Source organism: Colletotrichum godetiae, assembly GCF_030913485.1.
Source record: "Colletotrichum godetiae strain CBS 193.32 chromosome Unknown BDP55scaffold_5, whole genome shotgun sequence".
NCBI lineage: Eukaryota > Fungi > Ascomycota > Sordariomycetes > Glomerellales > Glomerellaceae > Colletotrichum > Colletotrichum godetiae.
The window spans coordinates 1,024,324-1,044,860 of NW_026851253.1; the positions used below are offsets into that span (position 1 = coordinate 1,024,324).

Genomic DNA, 20,537 nt, shown 5'->3' on the forward strand with positions numbered 1-20,537 from the left:
GGCATCAAATCAAACTCGTCAAACAACCACGCAATGAAGGGCGAAACGCACAACCCGCCGAGAACCCCTCTCCCCTTTTTTTCTTCATCGAGACATGGGAATATGAATTCTGCGTGATTCGGCAAAAAGAATGGAAGAGATGTCTGTGTACGGGTCGCGAGGAGTAGCCATTATTGTCGGGGGCTCGAGGACGGGGAAATGAAAAAAAATCAACAACTTGATGTGCTGGCCGGCTACACAAACGCGATAACGACGAACGGTAGATCGGGCGGCATTAATGTCAGGTGTTCAAAAGACATGGCTCAGCGACGGTATTCAATGGTTTTTGCACAACTTCCATTCCGCTCCCTCTTCATAAGCTGTCCGCGGCTTGTTCCAGTCCTAGTCCAAATGTCTTGCTGCGAAAGCAGTCCCAAAGCCTCCAAGTTCCATTTTGCCCATTCGTGTTGCAGCCAGGGAATTCGATGTCTCTAAAACAGTTCCATCTCTGTACAATGGTAGACATGCTTTGCCGTATCCCTACTACCATATCAGCCAGCCATGCCATATTCTAGGTAATGCCCGCTCAATACTTTATGCCTGATGCGCAAGAACCGGTGACATACTCGTCATTCGATTATGGCTAGATGTTGATATGCGTATCATAGTCGGCTATATGAATGTGGACTGTGCGATTCTTGAAAATCTGGGGAAAGAAAGCCTGCCCTAACCTACTGCCATATTCCTTGACCCGTCTATGGTCCTTTCTTTCCACGAGCATCAGCACTCAACTGTTGCTTGGGTAGGTCTCAAGAGGGCACCATTTATAAGAACCATTTTGACTCTGCAAGAACTCCGTTGCAAAGTACCAAGAGGTCCTCACTGGCATCGACAACCCTACTGGACCAAAGAGACACCCTGAGAAGTGACGTCAAGGGCATTTACTGACACGAAGCGGATCCATGGGGGGCCGCTCCCACCCCGTCCCGATATTTCGCGGCCGGGAAATCTTCCGTCCATCTTCGGCAAATCTACCGCTTCGGTACTGCCAACTGGGGGGCCTCCGGCCGAAGGGGGGCGATCTTCCGAAGATCCCCATCTTCTTTACCTCCCCGCTCTGGCTTATTTATACCTTGCTCTCACGGGGGCATGCGAGTTTGCCACGATTCTCAATGCAGTATATAACAATAAGACATACTTCCCATGACTCAGTGAAATTCAATCGAGTCTTGAATCCCGAGACGGCTGGAACGCAAGCCAACGAGGGACGGGGCGATGATGCCGATAGTATTGGCTCGGCATTCTGAACTTGCTGCCCACCCAGGATTTAAACAAATAGACTCACCTGTGACATGAACATATCCAGAATGCACATTGAATCCGAGAAGAAAACATGAGAGAAAGGTGTCGATAGGTACATGAAACGGAAGCTAAACACCGTGAAAAGTGACACCAGATGTGCGTAGACGAGACCTGGCGCCGTATATAACCTACGACACGATTTTACGAGGATGAGCGAGGTAAGAAAGGGTTCCATGCACGTTTCGTCCGCTTTTCCAGCGGCTTCTTCGTTTGTGGAAGTGGTTCAACGTGATCATGGGCATGAACGGATGGTTACGTATGAAGAGGACAGCAGAATTTGAGATTGTTGACTTCCAGGTCCATAATATCAACGTTCAAAGTCACGGTCCCCGAACCCATAACTCAAGTACGAATGTTTGATTTTGTACATTATGCCATACACGTATCTCTGCTTCACTAGCCATATGCCGCCTGTGTGCATCCCAAACTCCAAAGAACCCGTGGCGTGAGGCCCAGTCGATCTTGACAACCACACAACCACAACACCCGTTTAATACCACCGCCAATTCCTTCATTCAATATCCTCCATCGCCCACGCGCTCACACCCGCCCTCTCGACATTAGCCTTGAGCTTATTCAGCACAGCCTGACGCTTGGCCCGCTTCGCCATCAACTCCGACTTCTCCTCCCCGCTGAACCCGCTCAACTTCTTGCGCGGAGGCGTGCCTGTGCCGCCGCGGCCGCCGTACGAGGCCACGGAGGACACCATCGAGTTGCGCAATGGACCGGGCGAGGCCATCACAGAAGATCGCTCGGGCGAGAAGAGGACGGATCGGCTGTTCCTCTGGGGCGTCACCATCGGGGAGCCCTCGCGGCTGTTGACGGACGAGAAGCGGAGCTTGCGCATCTGGTTCTCGAGAACGTCGATATCGCCGGATCGCTTCTCCACCATGCTGGTCATCTTGCCAATAGTGCGCATGACGGCCTCGACGGTGGGCATGTTGGAGTTGCCCTTCCCAGAGGCACTGCTCGCGGCGGCGATTCTGGTCTTGAGGATTGTCAAGGCCTCCTCGGCTTCGGAGAGAAGCTTGGTAAAGTTTGTGTATTCGCGACGCAGTTCGTTCTGCTGACTTGCCTGCTCGGTACTCAGAGGCAAAGTGCGGCTGATGTCGGCCTGGTCGGGATCCGTCTTCACCATGATGATCTTCTTAAGATCGTCTTGCTTTGATCGAAGACGAGACATCTCGCGGGCGAGCTCGTTGCACGCCTCGAGCTTCTCTTCAACATCGTGTACACGACCATCCTCGAGTTCCTGAGCCAAAGATCTGTCAATGACTTCTCCGAGCTCATCAATCTCGCAGAGAACCCAGCCGTCTGGGTTCTCGAGGTCTTGCTTGCGTCGGCCTCCAGCCTTGAACCCGATATCGTGCCCCATGAGGAAGCTGGCAAGAGATCGAGCATTCAGGCCAAGGGTGTCGATCATCGAGTTGATGTCGCGATACACTGCCTCCACCTGAGCCGGGATGTTTTCCTTGGCTGACGGCACAACATTAGAGTGGGCGATGAAATCATCCAGCTTCAGTGTGGGTTCGATCTTTGAGACAAGGATCTTCTGGATCTCGTCGTCCTCTTCATCTTCCAGTGTCTTGGTCTCCTCGGCCTGGCGCCTTTGACGCGCGAGTCTTTGCTGTGCAATGAAGTTATCGTCGTTGGATTTGTTTCCGACGATCGATGAACCCATTTGCGAAGGCTGGCTTTTCTGGGCCGCAAGGATCTGGGATGCCATGCCCGGGGCACTAACCGAACGAGAAGACTCCTGACGCAGGATACGGCCTGGCACAGCGCCGCGAACAGGGCTAGGAGAGCGAGGGCTGGTTTGCGACGGTCTGGGGAACATGGGAGCATTACGGCTCAGGTCGCCAAACAATGATGCCCGCGGTCTCTCTTCCTCTGTGCGTGGGATAGAGTAGGTACTGCTACTGACACCACCAAATGAGCTTTGCGGGGTCATGCCCGCCGTAGGGGTCATGGCCGTCATGGATGGGCTTTGGTCCTTGGAGACAATGACGCCGCTGCCTTCCGACTCATCATCGTCGTCCTCATCCTCAAGATCGGTGTCATGCTCACTATCAGGCACAGTGGGGATCTGGGGAAACACAGGCTCTTTGGGCTTGGTGAGGAAGTCCGGCGGCAACGGAGCATCGTTCACTGCAGGCGTGGTGTTCTGAGGGGTAGACGACCACGTTGCCGATGATAAGGATTGCTTGGGCATTTTGAGGAAGTCAGGAGCCGCAGCAGGCGCAGTCGACTTCGGCCGTTCAAGCTCCTCAGGCGATGACTGGTCGTCTGCCGGCAAAGGAAGCGCCGCCGAAGGTGTGGCGGACACCGTGGTCTTGCCAGGCTTGGGCGTGAGGAAGTCGGGTGGGAGAGGAGCTTCATCAGCCGGGGTAGTGCTTCCTTGCGGCTTTGAAGGCTTGAGGAAATCCGGCGGTAGCGGAGCGGCGTTGGTAGCCTTGGTTGACGTTGCCTTTGGCGTAGTCAGGAAGTCAGGAGGCAGAGGCGCATTGTCCACTTGAGGGGAAGCCTTATTACCGCCGTCTGAAGCAACATTGCCGGTGCCCGAGGAAGACGAGGAATCTCCGAGAGGATATGAGTTTTTGCTTGTCGCATCAGGGGGCAGAGGGGTGTTTGGCTCAGCCTTGACCTCTGGTGTCTTCTCCGTCGGCTTCGCGGAACCAAACAAACCTCCGGTTGTTGGTTGGGAAGGGAATCCAAATAAGCCGCTCTTGGGGGCTGATGTTGAAGTCGGTGGGAAACCGAACTTGGAAGGCGCTGGAGTTTCTTTGGGCGTCGTGGATTGTGCGAAAACTGATTTGGGCTTTGGTGTCTCTTCGTTGGATTCCATGGTCTGCTCCTTGGGAGGTGTTTTAGTTACAGCGCTTCCAAGCGCAGAGCCGAAGTTGCTGCCAAACAATGAAGAGCCGCCAGGGGTAGAAGGTTTCTCGTCATCGTCCTTGGCAGAGGGATCCGCCTCGAAAGTGGTTCCCAACTTGAACGGCTGGCTGAAGGGATTGCTAGTCGCTGGGCCAGTCGAGCTCGGTGGAGGGAACGCGGTATCCTTAGAAGCCGCCCCCAGTTGACCCCCTGAGCCGAACGGACTGGATGAAGGTTTGCTGGAGAAAACACTACCGCCCTCATTGGCCTTATTCCCAAGCGAACCAAAACCGCCAGAACTAGCAAAGCTGGAGAATCCCCCAGATGTAGGTGCAGGTTTGGCTGCCGATCCACCGCCGAACACACTCTTGCTCTCAGACGTTCCGAAGCTACTAGGCTGGCCAAACGCTGGTGACGCAGATGCGTTCGCACCAGATGCTCCACCTGATGCCCATGGAGATGACTTCTGTCCCAGCGACGACGACTGGCCAAAGCCAACTGATGAAGGCTGGCCGAACGCCGGGCCTGCTGAGGATGCAGCTGGGGTCCCGAAGGCACTGCCACTACCGAACGCTGACTTGGGTGCGGCAGCGGAGGGGGTCTCGAAGACGCTTCCACCGCCGAACGCTGACTTAGGTGCATCCGATGAAGCAGCAGAAGGGGTTCCAAAGGCACCACCACTGCCAAATGTTGATTTGGGCACAGCTGGTGTGGTAGCGGAGGGGCTTCCGAAAGAGCCGCCAGTGCCGAACGCTGACTTCGTTGCGGAGGCCTGACCAAAAGCAGAGCCAGACGTAGCAGAGCTACCACCAAAGGGGCTTCCGCTGCCAAACGCAGAACCAGAGGCTGCAGGTGTGGCGGTTGAAGACGTCGTCGCAGTGCCCCAGGGCGAAGCCTTAGATCCCAGTGCAGAGGAACCACCAAACGTAGGGATTTTGGATCCACTGGAACCGAACGGCGATGGCTTTTGGCCTCCGCCCAAGGCAGATGCTGAACCAAAGGCCGAAATGCTCGAAGGAGTACCAAATGCTGGTGTGTTCGAGGCCGGGGCCGTCGCCGGGGCTGCTGCTGCCGGTGTCGAGGTGGATGCTCCAGCAGGGGGCGCGGAAGTATCAAGCACGGCCATGCCAGGGTATGTTGTGCCCTGCCTGATGGAGTCCTCATAGATAATCCACCAGGAACTGAGGACACCTTCATTGTTCAGCACCCACAAGCCCGGCACCGGGCCCGGAGAATCCTCAATCTCTTCATCGGCGGGCAATGGCTTGTACACCTTGTCCTTGGCTGAAAGATCGAGCGTGACACCGATGGGAATGGTGTTCTCGAAGCTGTCTGTCATTGGCAGAGAAGCACGTTTTGAATCATCGGCTAGTTCTGTTGTGGTAAAGACTCCAGAGGTATCGACCGGGTGATCAGAAGTCAGGGGTGATTTCGCTCTGCTCAGTAGGCCGATGTCTGGTGAGACGGTTGACGCTACGATGAGGAGATCTGAAAGGTTGGGAGGAAACTCCTTGAGCCTCAATATTGAGTGATGAGGCGGCTTTTCGGCGCCGAATGGGTCGACAGGGTCGTTCAATGTCTGGAAAGCGAAGTCGGAAGGTAGCTTTCTTGTAATGAGATGGTATACTGAGGTTGGCGGGGACTCCGAAGTTGATGTGTGGATGGCGAGGAACAGATGGTTTTCCAGCCAGGTCAAAGAAGAGACTATAGTCAATTAGTTCAGCATGGTATTGCACAATCCTCCGGCTCGAGAACCTACCGTGAGCATCAGACACGTTTGGTGGCCGCGGGATCTCGCCCTTCGCTTCACCCTCAGGGGTCATTTGGAAGATGGTTCCGTCTGCCAAGCCCGCCACCAGCTGCTTTCCCTTCGTACTCCAGCTTATACAGCTAACCTGTGCTTTCAGGGCGTTGCTAACTGACCTCTCCTTCAGGTTTGCCATGTGCAGGTTGCCGTTATTCGTCACAATGGCGCACAGCTCCGCCTTCTCGATCGTGGGGTTCGGGAAGAGCGCCCTCAGCGTCTCGCCGTTCGTCGCTAGCTCAAAGGCAGCTTTCGTGGCGCCCTGGAGCAGGCTTTCCACCTCGTATACCGCGAGACCGCCTCCGCTCTCGGCGGAGAGGATCAGGTAGTTCTCGTCGGCGCTGAAGGCGAGCTGCGACACCCTCATAGGCATGGGCAGCTTGCCCTGCGGCTGGAACGCGCGGACATCGGAGTCGCCTTCCTTCTCGCCCTCGAAGCCCTTGCGCACGGAGTCGGTCGAGGTGATGGTGATACCGTCGGGTCCGGCGGCGGCGACGAGGCCTCGGCGGGAGGCGATGCTGATGAGCGAGGCAGTGTCGGCGGGCGGCGGGGACCAGGCGGATGTGAGTCGGAGCTTTGCGTCGCCTGCAATCGACTTGAAACCAAGCGCCTGAATAGATGTACATGGTGAGCTTCGAACTTTCAAAAGACAGCGGCATCGACGGTGTCGGTGACCAGATCTCACCTCGGTCTGGATCACCTCCAGCTCGGGGCCTTGAGTCAGTCCTCCTCCTCCTCCAGCCGTGGCGTTTCCTTGATTCGCGAAGCTGAAAGCCATGACTGTTGCGACGTGACCGGCTTGTGGAGGGAGGACGTGTAAGTCAGGGTGGTCCTCCGCATTCGCTGGAGGGGTCGCGTTGTTGATAAGAGTTTTCCCCTGGTGCTTCTTTTCTTTTTTTTCGTCTTCTTGTTCCCCCCCTCTACTTCTTGCTCTTGTTACTTCGCGCTACAGTCAGCTGGGTATGTTGTTGCTAGAGCCACGAGGTTTGGCTTTGTTGCTGCCGTCGCAACTGGCAGCAATGGGATAAAGAGAAGGGGAAAAAGCCGAATGAAGCCTGGCTAAGCGCTTCAAATTTGGAAGAAAATAAGTATTATGTCGTCCCACACGTAGAAACGCGATGCAATTGGGTGGAAAGCAGAGAGAGAGAAGCGCCAGTCGAGATGCGTCAAAAGAATCTTGCACCTTCTGCTGGTCTTTTGGCCTGGAACTTTTTGAGAAATGGCTACCTAAAAATTCCCAGCTCTCTGCTTGGCCCCGTCCCCCGTTCCCCGGCCGGATCGCCTGCCATGTAATAGGTACCTCCAAATATCCGAGTCACGTGCAATGAGCTTGGGTCTAGCTCAGATTTGGGGTTCTCTCCATCCAATCACTGCTGAGTCTGGCAAGCTCCGTTGAATGTCAGGGTGCCTTGCAGGCGTGCAGGAGCTCCCAGGCCCCCCCCAAACAGCGGCAACGACCATCGAAGGCAGCTTTTAGCCTCGTCATCCAGCTCTACCTTACCGTTTACTGCGTCCACCCTTCAACCTCACTCGATCCCCACCTCTCGACGACTTCTCCCCGAACCCAACCTGTACGGCCACGACTGACGACCACAAAAGCTTTGAACGAATTCGATAGTTTTCAAGAAACATAGGATAGAGATCGGGGTTTCCAGACAAAGGCAGCAACGATGCCCGGCTTCGACTTCTCAAACTACAACCGCAATGCGGCCCTCCACGCCAGAGGTGTCCCCCTCCCCAAGGCGACGAGCACAGGTACCACCATCGTGGGATGCATATTCGACGGCGGTGTTGTGGTCAGTACCCTCCATTCGATTCACGCCTTTGATCCAAGATGGCAGCTTTCTGGATTTGCCTGGTTCCCCTCTCTCCCCTCTCGATGGCATTTCATCCCTCTCCTTCAAGCACAGCAGCTGACAGAGCGAGATCTCTCTAGATTGCCGCCGATACAAGAGCAACCTCGGGCCCCATCGTCGCCGACAAGAACTGCGAAAAGCTGCACTACATCGCGCCTCAGATTTGGTGTGCAGGAGCCGGTACCGCCGCCGACACCGAGTTCACCACGGCAATCATATCCTCCAACCTCGAGCTCCACGCCCTCTCCACGGGCCGCAAGCCCCGCGTCGTCACCTGTATGACCATGCTCAAGCAGCACCTCTTCCAGTACCAGGGCCACATTGGCGCCTACCTCGTCGTCGCCGGCGTCGACCCCACGGGAACGCACCTCTTCACCGTCCACGCCCACGGCTCCACCGACAAGCTCCCCTACGTCACCATGGGCTCCGGTTCCCTGGCCGCCATGTCCGTCTTCGAGACCCAGTGGAAGCCCTCCCTGACCCAGGACGAGGCCGTCAAGCTTGCCAGCGACGCCATCCAGGCCGGTATCTTCAACGATCTCGGCTCCGGAAGCAACGTCGACGTCGCCATCATCACAAAGGACAAGACCACCCTCAAGCGCGGCTTCGTCAAGCCCAACGAGCGTAGCGCCAAGCTCAAGAGCTATGCCTTCCAGAAGGGCACCACGGCTGTGCTCAACGAGAAGATTATCAAGAAGAACGAGATTGGCCGCTACGTGAGCGTAACGGAGGTGCCGGCTGGTGAAGCGATGGAGGTTGATACCTAAATGCATGATGTTTTACGAAGGCAATCGGAGGGGGGTTCATGGGGCGTGCTAAACGAAGTACTTCCATACCCGGAAGATTCTGTACCAATACAATGATGGCAATAGACGAGATTGACGCAAACCGATTCCCCATGTGCCAGCTCTCATCACGATTTTGACACGAAACAACTTGAACAAATTTAATAGGTAAGTATCTAGATGGTGATGCTCCTCTTGAGTGCCCGAATAGATTGGAAGCATCGTCAGTCTGCCGAGCTCGAAGATAACTACAAGTCAGACGTCCTAGGCCACTCATGAAACAGAGCTATTCGAATTTTCAAAAGGTCGGGGCCAAAAGTCACTCGGTGTTGCTCCCCCGAGGCATGGTCAACATACAACAAGTTTAACATACGGCCATTTGATCTCTTGTCAGCACTTGAAATCAATCAACAGTGTTCGCTTGATGATTTGATTTCAGAAATTTGATCCATTGGCCACAGTACCGTAATTAGGTAGGCAGAGGTATTTTTGTACGACAAAAGGAATCCCTATGAAGGGAGCAACACCATTGCTTCCCTCCCAGAACAAAAAAAAGACAAAAGTGGTATATACATAGGAGTCAAGGGTATGTTCGATCAAGGTCTGGACACGCTGAAAGGACCCATCACTTTTTTGTCCCCTATGTCACAAACCTAGCGTCCCCCCCGAGACCCAAATTCCTCGCACACGTTGTTAGAACAAAGTAGGGAGGGGCGTCCTTGTTCCCCCCTCCCTTAGGTCACCCTTTTGAGACCTCGTTGAATACAGAAAATGGCACAATTCCTAGCCTCTGAGTCTTTAAATGCCCAGTGAAAACAGCTGCACTCCGCAGAGCCAGTCTTCCAAAACTCCGAAGATGCGGGGTATGAAGGTGATGTGTTGATGCAAGTGGTCATGATCCATGAAATGCCGCTAGACGCTCCGCGCAAAAAGAACTTCAAAAAGACTCATCGCTAACCAGTCTTAATGCCGAACATGTGGCGCGTCCTGGACTTGCTGCGGGCATTTTTGGCAGGCTTGTCTTCGTCATTATACTTTGACTTGTGAATCCTGTGATGGCGCACGTCAGTACCAATATCCCGTTCCCTTGGAGGGCTACATGTAAAACATACCAGCTGTTGCCGACCATGTTCATCCCTTTGGCCTCAGCTTGTCTATAAAAGCCAGCGGCCTTCTTAAGGTTCTTCTTGCAGCCTACTCCTTGAGCGTAGCAAAAGCCTGCTTCAGCCAGTGCATCTACATCGCCCCAAGCTGTTCACTCTGTCAGTTTCATGGATCCTTCAGAAGAGGCGATCTCAACTTACATCCAGCAATCTCAAAGCATCTCAGGGCAAGGGCCTTGTCCTGCTCAATGCCCCATCCATTCATATGGCTCACGCCAAGCTCATAGATACTGAGTGCAAATTGTGCCTTACGAGTTCTTCGCTCCATGGCATCCACGAACTTTCCTTCCTTGACATGGTCCTCATCGTCGGCAATTTCAAGGCTGGCGCATTCAGCTGCTTTCCGCAGCCACTCAACACCCTCCCGCTGGTTCGGCCGCATACCCCAGCCGTGTCTGCATGCCAACGCATACAGAAGCATCCCCGTCGGGTTGCCTCCCTTGGCTGCATGGCGAAGATGGTAGGTTGATTCCTTCACTGAGCCATTCTCATGGCATTCAATACCCTTGGCTAGGTGCTCCTCCGGAGACATGTCTGAAGCTGTGGGGGCACCTGAGGCCAATGAGCGTGTCGCCTTGACAGTGCTGTTGGAATCGCTAGTGGTAGTTGACATGGCAGTCTGACCACGTGCAGCAATATCATGAGCCTGGGAGTTGAGGGCACGACCCCGAGAGTCCTCCTCTGAGGCCCGGCTCTCGGTCGATGGGCGGCTAGGGTTGGGAGATGGCTGCTGCGCCGGACCACCGCGATCGAGACTGCGCTTTCCTTGGTCGAAAGAAGGCTTGCCAAGGCTAAGATTATCGGGCTCTGCTGAGCTAGACGGCCGAGTCGGTGGAGATGGAGGTGCTCCGCGCTGGATAGCTTGTACATTGCTTGGAGCAGTCACAGGCTGCTCCCACTGGAAGGAAGCTTGCGGGTGAGGATCGAGAGGAACTGATCGCTGAACGATCTTGCCTCGGGGAAGTGAGTACTTGGAGTAAATGTACGAGGGGGCGGCCTTGCCATCATCGTGTACATGGTCGGGGAAGCCTTCGCTGTTCATACTGACAGGAGTGTTGGCGGAGTCATCGTTCGCAAACATGAATGACGGTTGACTGTCAGATGAGGCCTGGCGCGTTGGGGTCTCCAATCCAGGTGTGCCAGCTCGGCTCATGGGTCTCGAAAAGTTGAAGGAGGGTCGCGGCAGTGGCATTGAGGCGTCGGAGCACACGGATGGTGAGCGCTGGAAAGGACCTGGGTTCAGGTTGGGTGACGTTGTTGACACCGCATAAGCGCTGCAACTCGACAGTTTGCGCGGCGGCAACGACTGAACAGAGTTGCTCATGTCGTCGCTAGTGTTTTCGAGTGGCGAAGATATGGAGGTCGCCGATCGTGCTGTAAAGCTGGGTCGCGGAGGAGCCAAGCCAGGTCCATCAAACGAGTGTCCCTTTGACTTGCCGGGTGATCCATTCAACGAGTTTTCGCGTGACCGTGCTGGTGAGAGAAGAGGTAGTGAATGGTCTTTTCGTGGAGGCGATGCTTGCAAGTGAGAGTCGTTCGTCGGGTGTTCCATAGGCGCTGGAGACTGTTCTCTTCTTGCGCCAAAGTACGTCTCATCCTGATGCTCCTCCATCGGATCCAACACTCTTCCACGCATCATATCGGGCAACGGCGTTGGTAGAGGCTCGTTCTCGTCGGGAGTGGGCGGAATACGGCTCATTCGAGGGTGCACCGAAACGGGACGATCTTTCTCGGACGGAAAGGCGTCCTCGACCTCGGTTCTAAGTCCCAGTCCTGGGTTCTGAAGCTCAGGAAGCGGCATCTCGTCGGATCCTGAATCGTTAGACATGGAGCGAAAGTAGTCTGATCGGCCCTGTACGACCAAAGGACTTTCGGTCGTAAGAGGTGGTAGTCTGCTCATGCGCCTTCCTTCGCCGCTCGCGGCAGCTTGGAGCTGCCTCGCCAGTAGGCGACTCTGAAGAGCGAAGGCATCGAGAGGAGACAATTCGGGAGGTGCCTCGCCTGCGACGTGGAGTCTGGGTGATCGCAAAGGTCTCGAAACGTTGGACATGCTCGAGGGCGCCCGAAGATCGATGAAGTTTGGGCGTTGCGGCGACATGGTCGGTCGATTTCGGATCGCGTCTTGGTTTAGGTTCCCATGCAATGCGATGCAGCTGTTTTGCAAGTCTCGTGTGAGTGAGATGGGGGAGTCGACAACAGAGAGGATGTACGACCGGGCGAGCCCAGGAAGTGGTTGGTGGTTGGAATCCTGGCGGTGCAGGTCCTGTCTTAGCCGAAGGATCGGTTATGGCGTCAGTCTAGAATGGAGGAGGCCGCATAGAGGTCGAATAACAGGTTGATGGCCGGCTGATGGTGTGGCTGCCGAGAATGCTACCAACCGCGCATAAGAACAATGAGGTCAGGATTGGTTAGGGGCTCGAAAAGGAGTAAAGCTTTGATACGGGTCGAATATGAGCGGAAGAAGAAGCAGAAATGAGAACTGAGGTTGAATATTTTGGGAACGGCTGTCGTCGTGAGACCTTTCCTTTCAGTCGGTGTTGCAGATGGGTAAACAGGTGAGGATCCGTAGGCAATAGAGTGTTCTTTCTTAGCAGCAGGATACACTAGTGGGAGGTGGCTGTCCGTTTTAGGCACTACGGTCTGGCGGATAACAAAGAAGGCGCAGCAGCCAAGAGGGAAGGTCGAAAGACGAAAAGAGTGTTGGAAGAAGAAGAAGAGGATTCGAGGGTATCAAGAGACAACCTGAGGTAACCTGAGGTTAAGTCAAACTAGCCGGCCGGTGGTTGTTGCTGTGTAGGTAGCAGGAGGTCTCAGGCCGAGAGCAGCTGGGAACGGTTCGTTGTCGACGCCTGTGCTGAGTATTGGTGCCGATCTGTCGCGAGGAACAGATGATGGAACACGGACACGAGGAGGGGAGGGGGAGCCTGGGAGGGAAGGGTGGAAAAAAAGAGAAAAGGTCGAGTAGAAGCGAGACGAGAAGCGGGAAAGAAAGAATGGAAGCGATCTCTGTTTCCCCCAGAATCGGATACGAGGGGAGGTGATGAGCAGGTGCCAAAACGGCCGGGGGAAGCAGGCGAAAGAGGATGAACGGGAGACGAAAGAGGGAAAGAAGCAAATGCACTTGAGTCGCCTCGGGCTGGAACTGGTTGTGGTGCAATACGTAGTACCTAGTGCAATAGTGCAGTTGGATTGAATTGGATTGGATTGAATTCCCAGAGGGGGGGGCACTTGGGCACTTGGGCACTTGGGGGGGGACGGGACTCAGAAGTGACTTTCCACTTGTGAGCTGGGACGGGGTGCTCCTGGTCCAATCGTGGGGACGTAAGGAACAGACTGAGTTGAGTCTAGTACCTACCGCAACGCTAATACAGGGGACCTCAGCACCGTAAAAATGGAAAGCACCCTCAATTCGACACGCTCACTCAAGACGGTAGGAACGTTCCTAAGTCCTGAGGTGGTAGTGGTGGTGCCTCCCAGTTGGGAGCACGGGCATCGAGACTCCCGTCTGAGAGGGAGCGGGGATACGTACCGCGGAACGTCCAAGGGATGAGTTAGCACCACATGTATCCGCAGCCACGACGGCGCTAGGCCCCCCCCCCCCCCTCCCATGCGAGGCACGGAAGCAGGGGCAACAACAGGGGATGGCATCACAGGCGGACGCCCACGAAACACAGCAGCAACAACCGGTGAAAGCTGTACGCGCATAAGCAGCCAAAAGTGCATTTCTACACATCTCGCTGCCCATCCAGCCCTTGGGTACCTTACATACAGCATCATCACTTATTGAAACCCCTTAGTGTCTGCAGTTGTAAATCATGGCTGGCCTTCTGCCGATGGCGTTGTCTGGGGTGCAGGTACACAACAGTCATTGGATGGCATCGCATAGCAACACGATGCACTAACAGCAAGACCCAAATTTCCCCTTTTTTTTCCTTGTCTTGTTGCTCGTCCCCGTCCAATCCCTGCTCGCTGCCCTGCAAGGTGCAAGGCAGTGCGAGGTGCAAGGTCTCTTCCTCCGCCCGTGACGCCCCTCCTTCAACCTTTCAAGCCCTGTGGCGGCTGGCCCTGCGACCTCTTGCGACCCTGCGCTTCAACTGGAAACGGGGACGGCTCCAGTTCTTCTCTGTCACTGTCACCTTGTTCATCAATGCCAATGCGTCGTCGTCCGTAGCAAACCGTAGCGCGCCACACTCCGTTTTCCTTCTAGACCGTCGACGACCACGTTCACGCCGACTGTGTACTCCGTAGGTGGCTTGGATATTGTGACCCGAGGCCCAGTGGCAATCAGCAGCCCGAGACTCTCACACTCTGTAGTGTAAGTAGTGTGTAAGTCTACCTTATGAGGTGACTGAAATTCAATGCTCGGTCAAGTACGCGCCCGGTTTGGTCGTCAACATACGAGAGAGTCTAGGGCATAGTCGACTTCAGGTCAACGTGGAAGCTGCGCCTAGGTGCATAGCATGAGGGTATGCCTTGTCCGTGCCTCTCGCCTCTGCGCCTGTCTGTACCTTATTTCGCGAGTTTCTGTACTTCAGCGAGCCCGTTGCCATGATGCATGATGCGGTGGGTGTAGATCGTAGAGCACGTCAGGTGGCCTTGCTTTGATATGCATAACGGTAAAGGGCAAGCACAAGCAAGGTATTGGGCAAAGACGGCAGCCATCTTCGGTACGGAAGCTGCGCTTCCTTTTTGCACCTTGGTATGAGGTGTCGCCAAACGGAGGTGGAAGGACCAAAGGAAGGAGGGAGGGCCTTTCCTTCTTCAACAATGGAAGTTAATAATCAATCGCACTTACCTGTGGCCCGAGTGGGCAGGTAGGTATTCGGTTCGTACGGAGTACCTTACCTTACCTTCTGTTGGCTGGAAGTTGGAATGGGAAGCAGCAGTTTCCAATTCTCAATCATCCTAAAACCCAACAGCCCTGTCACAGGTCATTCCCGTTTCCACTGCCACTTCCTTCTCGTTCTTATTCCTGGTTGAGAGTACAGTTCCTGCAGCAATAAGAATCGCCCAGAATAGCCCAGCCCATCAAACTAAGGTACTTTAAGCCCCAAAGGCATTCCCGGGCGGGATGGGAGGAACTTGAGAGGTAAGGTAGCACGGTAGGAAGCGCAACAGCCTCTTCCCTCAGGCTTCAGGCTTCAGGTATCGCTCATCACTGCCCGTCTTAGCAAGAGCTATTCTAGCGGCATCGTCGACTCAGGTTTCTTCTGAGCTGTCTTGGACCTAACGGAGCTCTTCCCATGCCCGGGGCCTTTACTAAGGCCCTGAGCACTAACCTAGTTGCCTTCCTAGGCAGTCAGAGACTCAGAGGGAACAATACTTCGTAGTCCATACGAGGTATCCGCACGCTGCCCCGGACTGAGGTGCGTTTCTCGTTACTCCATTCCATTTTCTTATTAGCGGATGGCCAGAAGACCTAACTTTAGCAACAATGTCGCGGCACTAACACGGGCGAAGACCCAGGCTAGAACACGCTGCGCCAGAAATTTGGACCGTTCATCGAGCGATCAACGCCTGGCGCGACCACACAACTCTGTTCTTGTTTTCTCCAACCCCTTCTCTCGACTCTGTGTGGCTCTCTTCCCCGCCGTTTCTCGGCCTACTTTACCTTACCAAGACGGCCGGGCGCTGTTATTATGCACATGCCACAAACAACTGGCCGCTTGGTTGCTGTGCAAAATATTATTGTGCGACGATTGTCCATGATGAAGATTACTGGTGATGTTGTAGGTCCACCGTTCAGTACCTACTACCCTGCTCAACCGTCGACGCTAACGGATGCCAGCTCCAGATTTACGGAGCTGCTACGGAGCATCCTCCATCAACGAGACATGGCGATGTGTCGTCTTGATCGTCGGTCCCGTCCACTCGCGAATCACTCGTCAACGGGAGAACCACAATGGAACGCACCCTTGGGTCTTTGACCGTTTAATCTGGATGCTTGAAGGGTTGAGCAGCAACTTCCCAGCAAGCAGCCCCATCAACAGCAACGGAACGGACGCCAAAATAACCAATTCCCCCCAAGAAACGGAGCCACATGCCACGGAGCGACGGTCCAGAACAACATAAACAATCAAAGTAGAAACCAATAGGTCGCATATGACGAATCGACGATGGCCTCACGGACAACAGCATCCCCTCTCATATCCGCTGCAAGCCTGTCAGCATCATTTATTTTCTTCCCAATTTTTTCTCGAATCCCACATGGCACATGTCCCGCCTGCGGCCTGCCCTCCTTTTTCCTCCACTCCGAGCGGGCTCTAATTATTTCGCTTCCCGCTCTCTGCAGCGTGATGCCCCTGGATTGGGAAGTCATCCCCGCGTTTCATTGGCTCGTCCCATGACCCAACAGAGTACGAAGCATCGTCGGAAAACCTTCTTTTGAACTTTTGAATTGCTTTCCCGCCTACTTTGGTACTCGATAGTACCTATCCATACCTTACTTGGTACACACAGTAGGTAAGACCTGTGCCATTTGGGGACCGCGCTCATTACGACCTTCTTCCTATGGATACATACAACCTTATTAGTGCGACGTTGCAACATGCAGTGCCGCTGCAATTGCCAATAGCCTACCTATGGAGCATGGTCCGGGACCCTTCTTTTTGTTTCCCCGGCAAGATTGAAGAAGGAAGACTGCCCAAGACGGTAGACGTCGAGTAGTCGAAAATTTCTCTGCCAACATATGACCTGCATGGACTGCCAATTCAAGGACGGGAAATTTACAAAACTCAACCTTCTTTCGGCTGGGGAAATTACACGGCGGCTCACTCCCACGTCGATCCTGGAGGCCGCGTCAACAAACACACAGCGCACCCGTGACGATGCACCAATTACCGAGCACATTTCAGTTGACGGCGGCCTTTGCAAAATATACGAAGAATACGCAATGATGCGCGGTCCCTTCATTGCCAGCCGCGGTCTCTGGAGTCTGGAGTAGCAACACCTCCCATCTCCAATGCGGCCCTATCCGTTCTCCTCCTTCACAACCCAACGTCATTGGCAACATCTAGCAACCCTCCGGCGTACAGTATCCGTACAACACCGTGTATATCAACCTGTCAGGTCGTTTCAGTCTGCGGCCATCATCCCTCCTGTCGGTGCCTCTGCTGTTCGTTCATTCGTTGCACTTTGGGGGCTCTCAGATGAACCCATTTTAACCGTTCATGTGGTTGCGACCAATGATGGGACGTGAAGACGCCCCCAACTTGCAGCTTCCGCCATGTGAGTAAAAGAACCATTCCTTTTTCGAAGGGCCGTTCTTCCCCTCTTCCCACGCAACACTGTGGTACGAATGCATATCTGGGACGCAGCTCCTGCGGTGCAATCACTGCGGACTCGGATGTTCTGCCCATTGAACATTCTCTGACAGGAAAAAAAACTCCCCCTTCCCCCAGTTTCTTTTTCCTTCTTCTCCGTCCTCCTCCACAATCCCCTGCATGCAAAGTGCAAAAGATTCAGGAACGACGTTACCCTCCCGATGGGCTTCTAGCTTCTGTGAGACAAGTGGCTTGTTTCGCGGCCGACTCAGATGCACGAATGGGGCCACCCACAGAGCACCACATTTATTGGACACTTTTTTTTTTTTTTGCCTTTATACGAGAATCAATTGATCGCGTGGCTCGTGTAACCGTACGCATCGAACACGACTGCGATGCGGCGGGTGGTGTTGAAGTGGCGATCCAATTACTAGCGATGAAGGTCTTCCAAATCGTATAGGGAGGTCTAGAACTTCACTGCAATTCCCGTCCAAGGTTGTTCAGTGCCATCTCGTCCCATCTTTTTTGCTCTGCATCTGCCAACTCCCACCACTTCGGCCAAGGTGCACCAAGCCACGCATTTTGACAGGATGGACCCTGGTTAACTCTTTTCGATTCCCCCCAAATCCTTGGCGGCATGAAGTTCCTCTTTGTCTGGTGTGCCTGGTCACTGTGGCGCGCATAGTGATAACTGCCACAGAAAACATGATATCACCCTTCTTGAGTGCAGCATATAAGTGGGAGCGGCGGCGAATAAGAAGTTTGAGGGTTACCTACTGCGTAGGTGAAGATGTCGCTATTGTTGGTCCCCGACATGTAACGTTATGCATAAGAGGCGAGGAAGACAAAACTCAATGCACATTCTTTCTTGATCCCGCCGGATCGGCCTCACCAACTTTGCTGCCCGTCGTGGTGTGTGTGTGCGTGTAGTTCCCCAGCATTCTACGCAAAGCAAAAAGTGTTTACACCCCCGTACGGGTGGATACCTGTCTTGAGGTATTCGCCATGTCCTATCAGTAGAAAACCTGTTCTGTACCTTACATTACTCTGGAGGCATCTTGAAACCTCAAAAGTTCTCCAATCGCCCTATAAGGCATCTTATCTTTGCCCATTTTTAGAGTTGCTCGTCCAGTATCAGATACATCACCCTGCACTGCACTGCAAAAAGCTTTCCGTCCAGGTCTTTTTTTTTCTCCCTTGTCTCTTTTTCTTACCTCTTACTTCTTTGCAAAGAGTATTAAGCCAGACGCCGTTTTAGACGGGTGGGCATGACAACCTGCGACCGTTTACAAAGAAGTTATCGTTGTTTTTTTGGTGGGTTTTTGGGGCAATTTGTTTTACAGAGCTGAAGCTCGTGGCAAAATGGGCTATAATTGTCCTCCTCTGCCCTGTCACTGCTGTCAGGTAACCTTTAACGTCGCATTTTCCACGAGCCGCAGCAAAAAGTTGGCAGCCATTGTTGGCCAGGTGGTCTCGTCACTGTCGTCAACTTTTGCCTCCCAACCACAAACAGACAGGAAATAAAGTTTTTTCAGCTCCAACGCATATTCAGCTCCGTTGTTTTTGAGTGCAAAGTGTGGTATATTTAGACTTGGCCCTTTTTTTTCTGTCCTCGTGATCTGCCTCGTCCGCACTCTAGAAGCAAAAAAAAAAAAACTTGGGTTGCTAGAAGACACAAAAAACACCTATCGGCCCCGCCATTTTGCTGCGTATCGGCCCCCGGTTTTCCTGGACAGGAGGCGCAGCTGCGAAAAATACGCCATCCATCGTTCAACGCCACCTTCCGACCTCCCCACACGCCCGTAGTTTCTTGGGCCTACCGAGGCTCAGATGCCCAGGTAATCGGTCAATGTTGTTTGTGGTGATGCCGGTGAGTAAAGTAGAGTAGTTGGTTGTTGGAGGGGCAATTATCTGGTAAAGACCCCATTGACAACGGTCCCGTTGAGCCCCTCAACTGGCCCCTCTGAGGGTAACTTTCCTCTCTAAGAATAGCTTCGTATGAGCCTCTTTGCCCACGAAGCAACACCATCAGTAAGGTTCCGCTTCGGTTGATATGAGCCACGAGAGCTGTCAACGTGGAAACCCACGTGTTCCTAATCCCGAGTCGTTGTCACCGGCCAGAGTGATGTGTCCGCCCAAGAATAAGATTCTTGAATTGTGCTAGTCAACGTCAAGCTCGTATGTTGGACACCATAGCTTGCGCATACGCAGACCAAGTATAGCATGCTCATCGCCTCTGTCCACCAAAGCTTGCACGGAGCGCCAGGATCTGCTGTCTCTCTGCCTCGGGGAGCATGTTAATCGTCTCCATCGGCAGTTCCATAACCTGCCGCATGAGCGCGTCGGGATCTTGGCCCAGGGGTGCGGCGACTGGCGGAGGTGCGCCATAGGGAGCTTGCTGCGGGGGAGGCGCGTACGGCGTGCCGGCAACCGGCGGGGTGTTGTTAGCTCCCATCACGGGAACCGGAGGGAAGCCAGGGGTGGGCTGCGGTGGGTAGCCGATCGGCGCGGCCTGCGCTGGAGGCGCGACGGGTGCGCCGCCGGGCTCGATGACGGAGTGGATCGCCTCGGGGGACACCAGACCCATGAGTAGGAGGGCCTGAAAGACGGCGTAGGCCAGCTGCGGTGCCTGTTGGAGAAGTTCGGTCGCCCTAGCGGGATCTGTAGAGGCCAATGCCTTCATCTGTGTGAGGATATCGAGGAGCTGAGAAGGAGGGAGGGTGTTGAGAGTGCGCGAGATGGCGTCGGTTGCTGTGACGTTCGGGGGAAGCTCCTTGCCGGCTGGAAGAGGAGGCAGCGTACTCGACTGCATCGGCGGCGCGACCGGGTTGTATCCATTCGAGGCATGGGAGGGGTTGCCGCCATCTCGGCCCTGCTTCTATTGTCAGACTCCGACTTCAAAAACAGGTCTGCATCTCTAGACGTACGTGTCCGTGGCTGTCATTGTTGTCGTCACTGCCGCCTTCGTTGGAAAAGGCGACTCTAAGTTTCCTTCCCATAATCTCATAGTCGTTGAGGTTGCGGACAGCCGATGCTGCGGAATCTGCACCGCATGGTCAGTCGAGTTCATTTTCGGAAGACAATTAGAGTGCTCCTGAGAATTACCATTGTCGGGATATTCTGCGAAACCGAAACCCTTAGGCCGTCCGGTTTCACGGTCGTAGACTAGGCGGAAGTTGAGGACCTTGCCGGCGCTGCTGAAGATGTCGCTGATCTGCTCCTCGGACAGGCCTGAAGCCGTTGATTAGAAAAGTATGGAGTGATTGGGAATTGGTTCCTACCATAAGGGATGTTGCCCACAAAGACAACTCTAGAAGGCGGTTTCGACATCGCGATAAGAAGGCTCGATAGTCGGAACGCAAGACTCGCTCAGTACACGCTCGCCAGGGCGGTCAAAGGAATGGTGCGTGTCGCGTTCGTGGGGAAATTTGAAGTCTCGTCTTTTTTCGGTG

At 54.3% G+C, this 20,537-nt stretch overlaps 4 protein-coding genes across 4 annotated transcripts; 1 reads left to right on the forward strand and 3 right to left on the reverse strand.

The window, feature by feature from the left end:
* Window positions 1-1,852: 1,852 nt before the first annotated feature.
* BDP55DRAFT_602120 (uncharacterized protein) lies at window positions 1,853-7,261 on the reverse strand (the record flags this gene model as incomplete). The annotated part of the gene is made up of 4 exons (XM_060571060.1): window positions 5,975-7,261; window positions 5,023-5,919; window positions 3,668-4,755; window positions 1,853-3,505 (listed from the first exon to the last, which is right to left on the reverse strand). Exons 1-4 carry the CDS (start codon window positions 6,795-6,797, stop codon window positions 1,853-1,855), a joined length of 4,461 nt encoding a protein of 1,486 aa, XP_060434606.1. The 5' UTR covers window positions 6,798-7,261.
* A 154-nt stretch (window positions 7,262-7,415) lies between these two features.
* BDP55DRAFT_648910 (proteasome subunit beta type-7) lies at window positions 7,416-8,830 on the forward strand. The gene is made up of 2 exons (XM_060573881.1): window positions 7,416-7,815; window positions 7,956-8,830. The coding sequence occupies exons 1-2, from the start codon at window positions 7,690-7,692 to the stop codon at window positions 8,640-8,642; spliced, it is 813 nt and encodes a 270-aa protein (XP_060434607.1). The 5' UTR covers window positions 7,416-7,689; the 3' UTR covers window positions 8,643-8,830.
* Window positions 8,831-9,613: 783 nt separating this feature from the next.
* On the reverse strand, window positions 9,614-11,921 carry BDP55DRAFT_542975 (uncharacterized protein; the record flags this gene model as incomplete). Its single annotated transcript, XM_060568368.1, has 3 exons — window positions 9,614-9,710; window positions 9,773-9,911; window positions 9,965-11,921. The coding sequence occupies 3 exons, from the start codon at window positions 11,919-11,921 to the stop codon at window positions 9,614-9,616; spliced, it is 2,193 nt and encodes a 730-aa protein (XP_060434608.1).
* A 7,391-nt stretch (window positions 11,922-19,312) lies between these two features.
* BDP55DRAFT_542700 (RNA recognition domain-containing protein) lies at window positions 19,313-20,415 on the reverse strand (the record flags this gene model as incomplete). Its single annotated transcript, XM_060568336.1, has 4 exons — window positions 19,313-19,960; window positions 20,013-20,128; window positions 20,191-20,316; window positions 20,367-20,415. The coding sequence occupies 4 exons, from the start codon at window positions 20,413-20,415 to the stop codon at window positions 19,313-19,315; spliced, it is 939 nt and encodes a 312-aa protein (XP_060434609.1).
* Window positions 20,416-20,537: the final 122 nt, after the last annotated feature.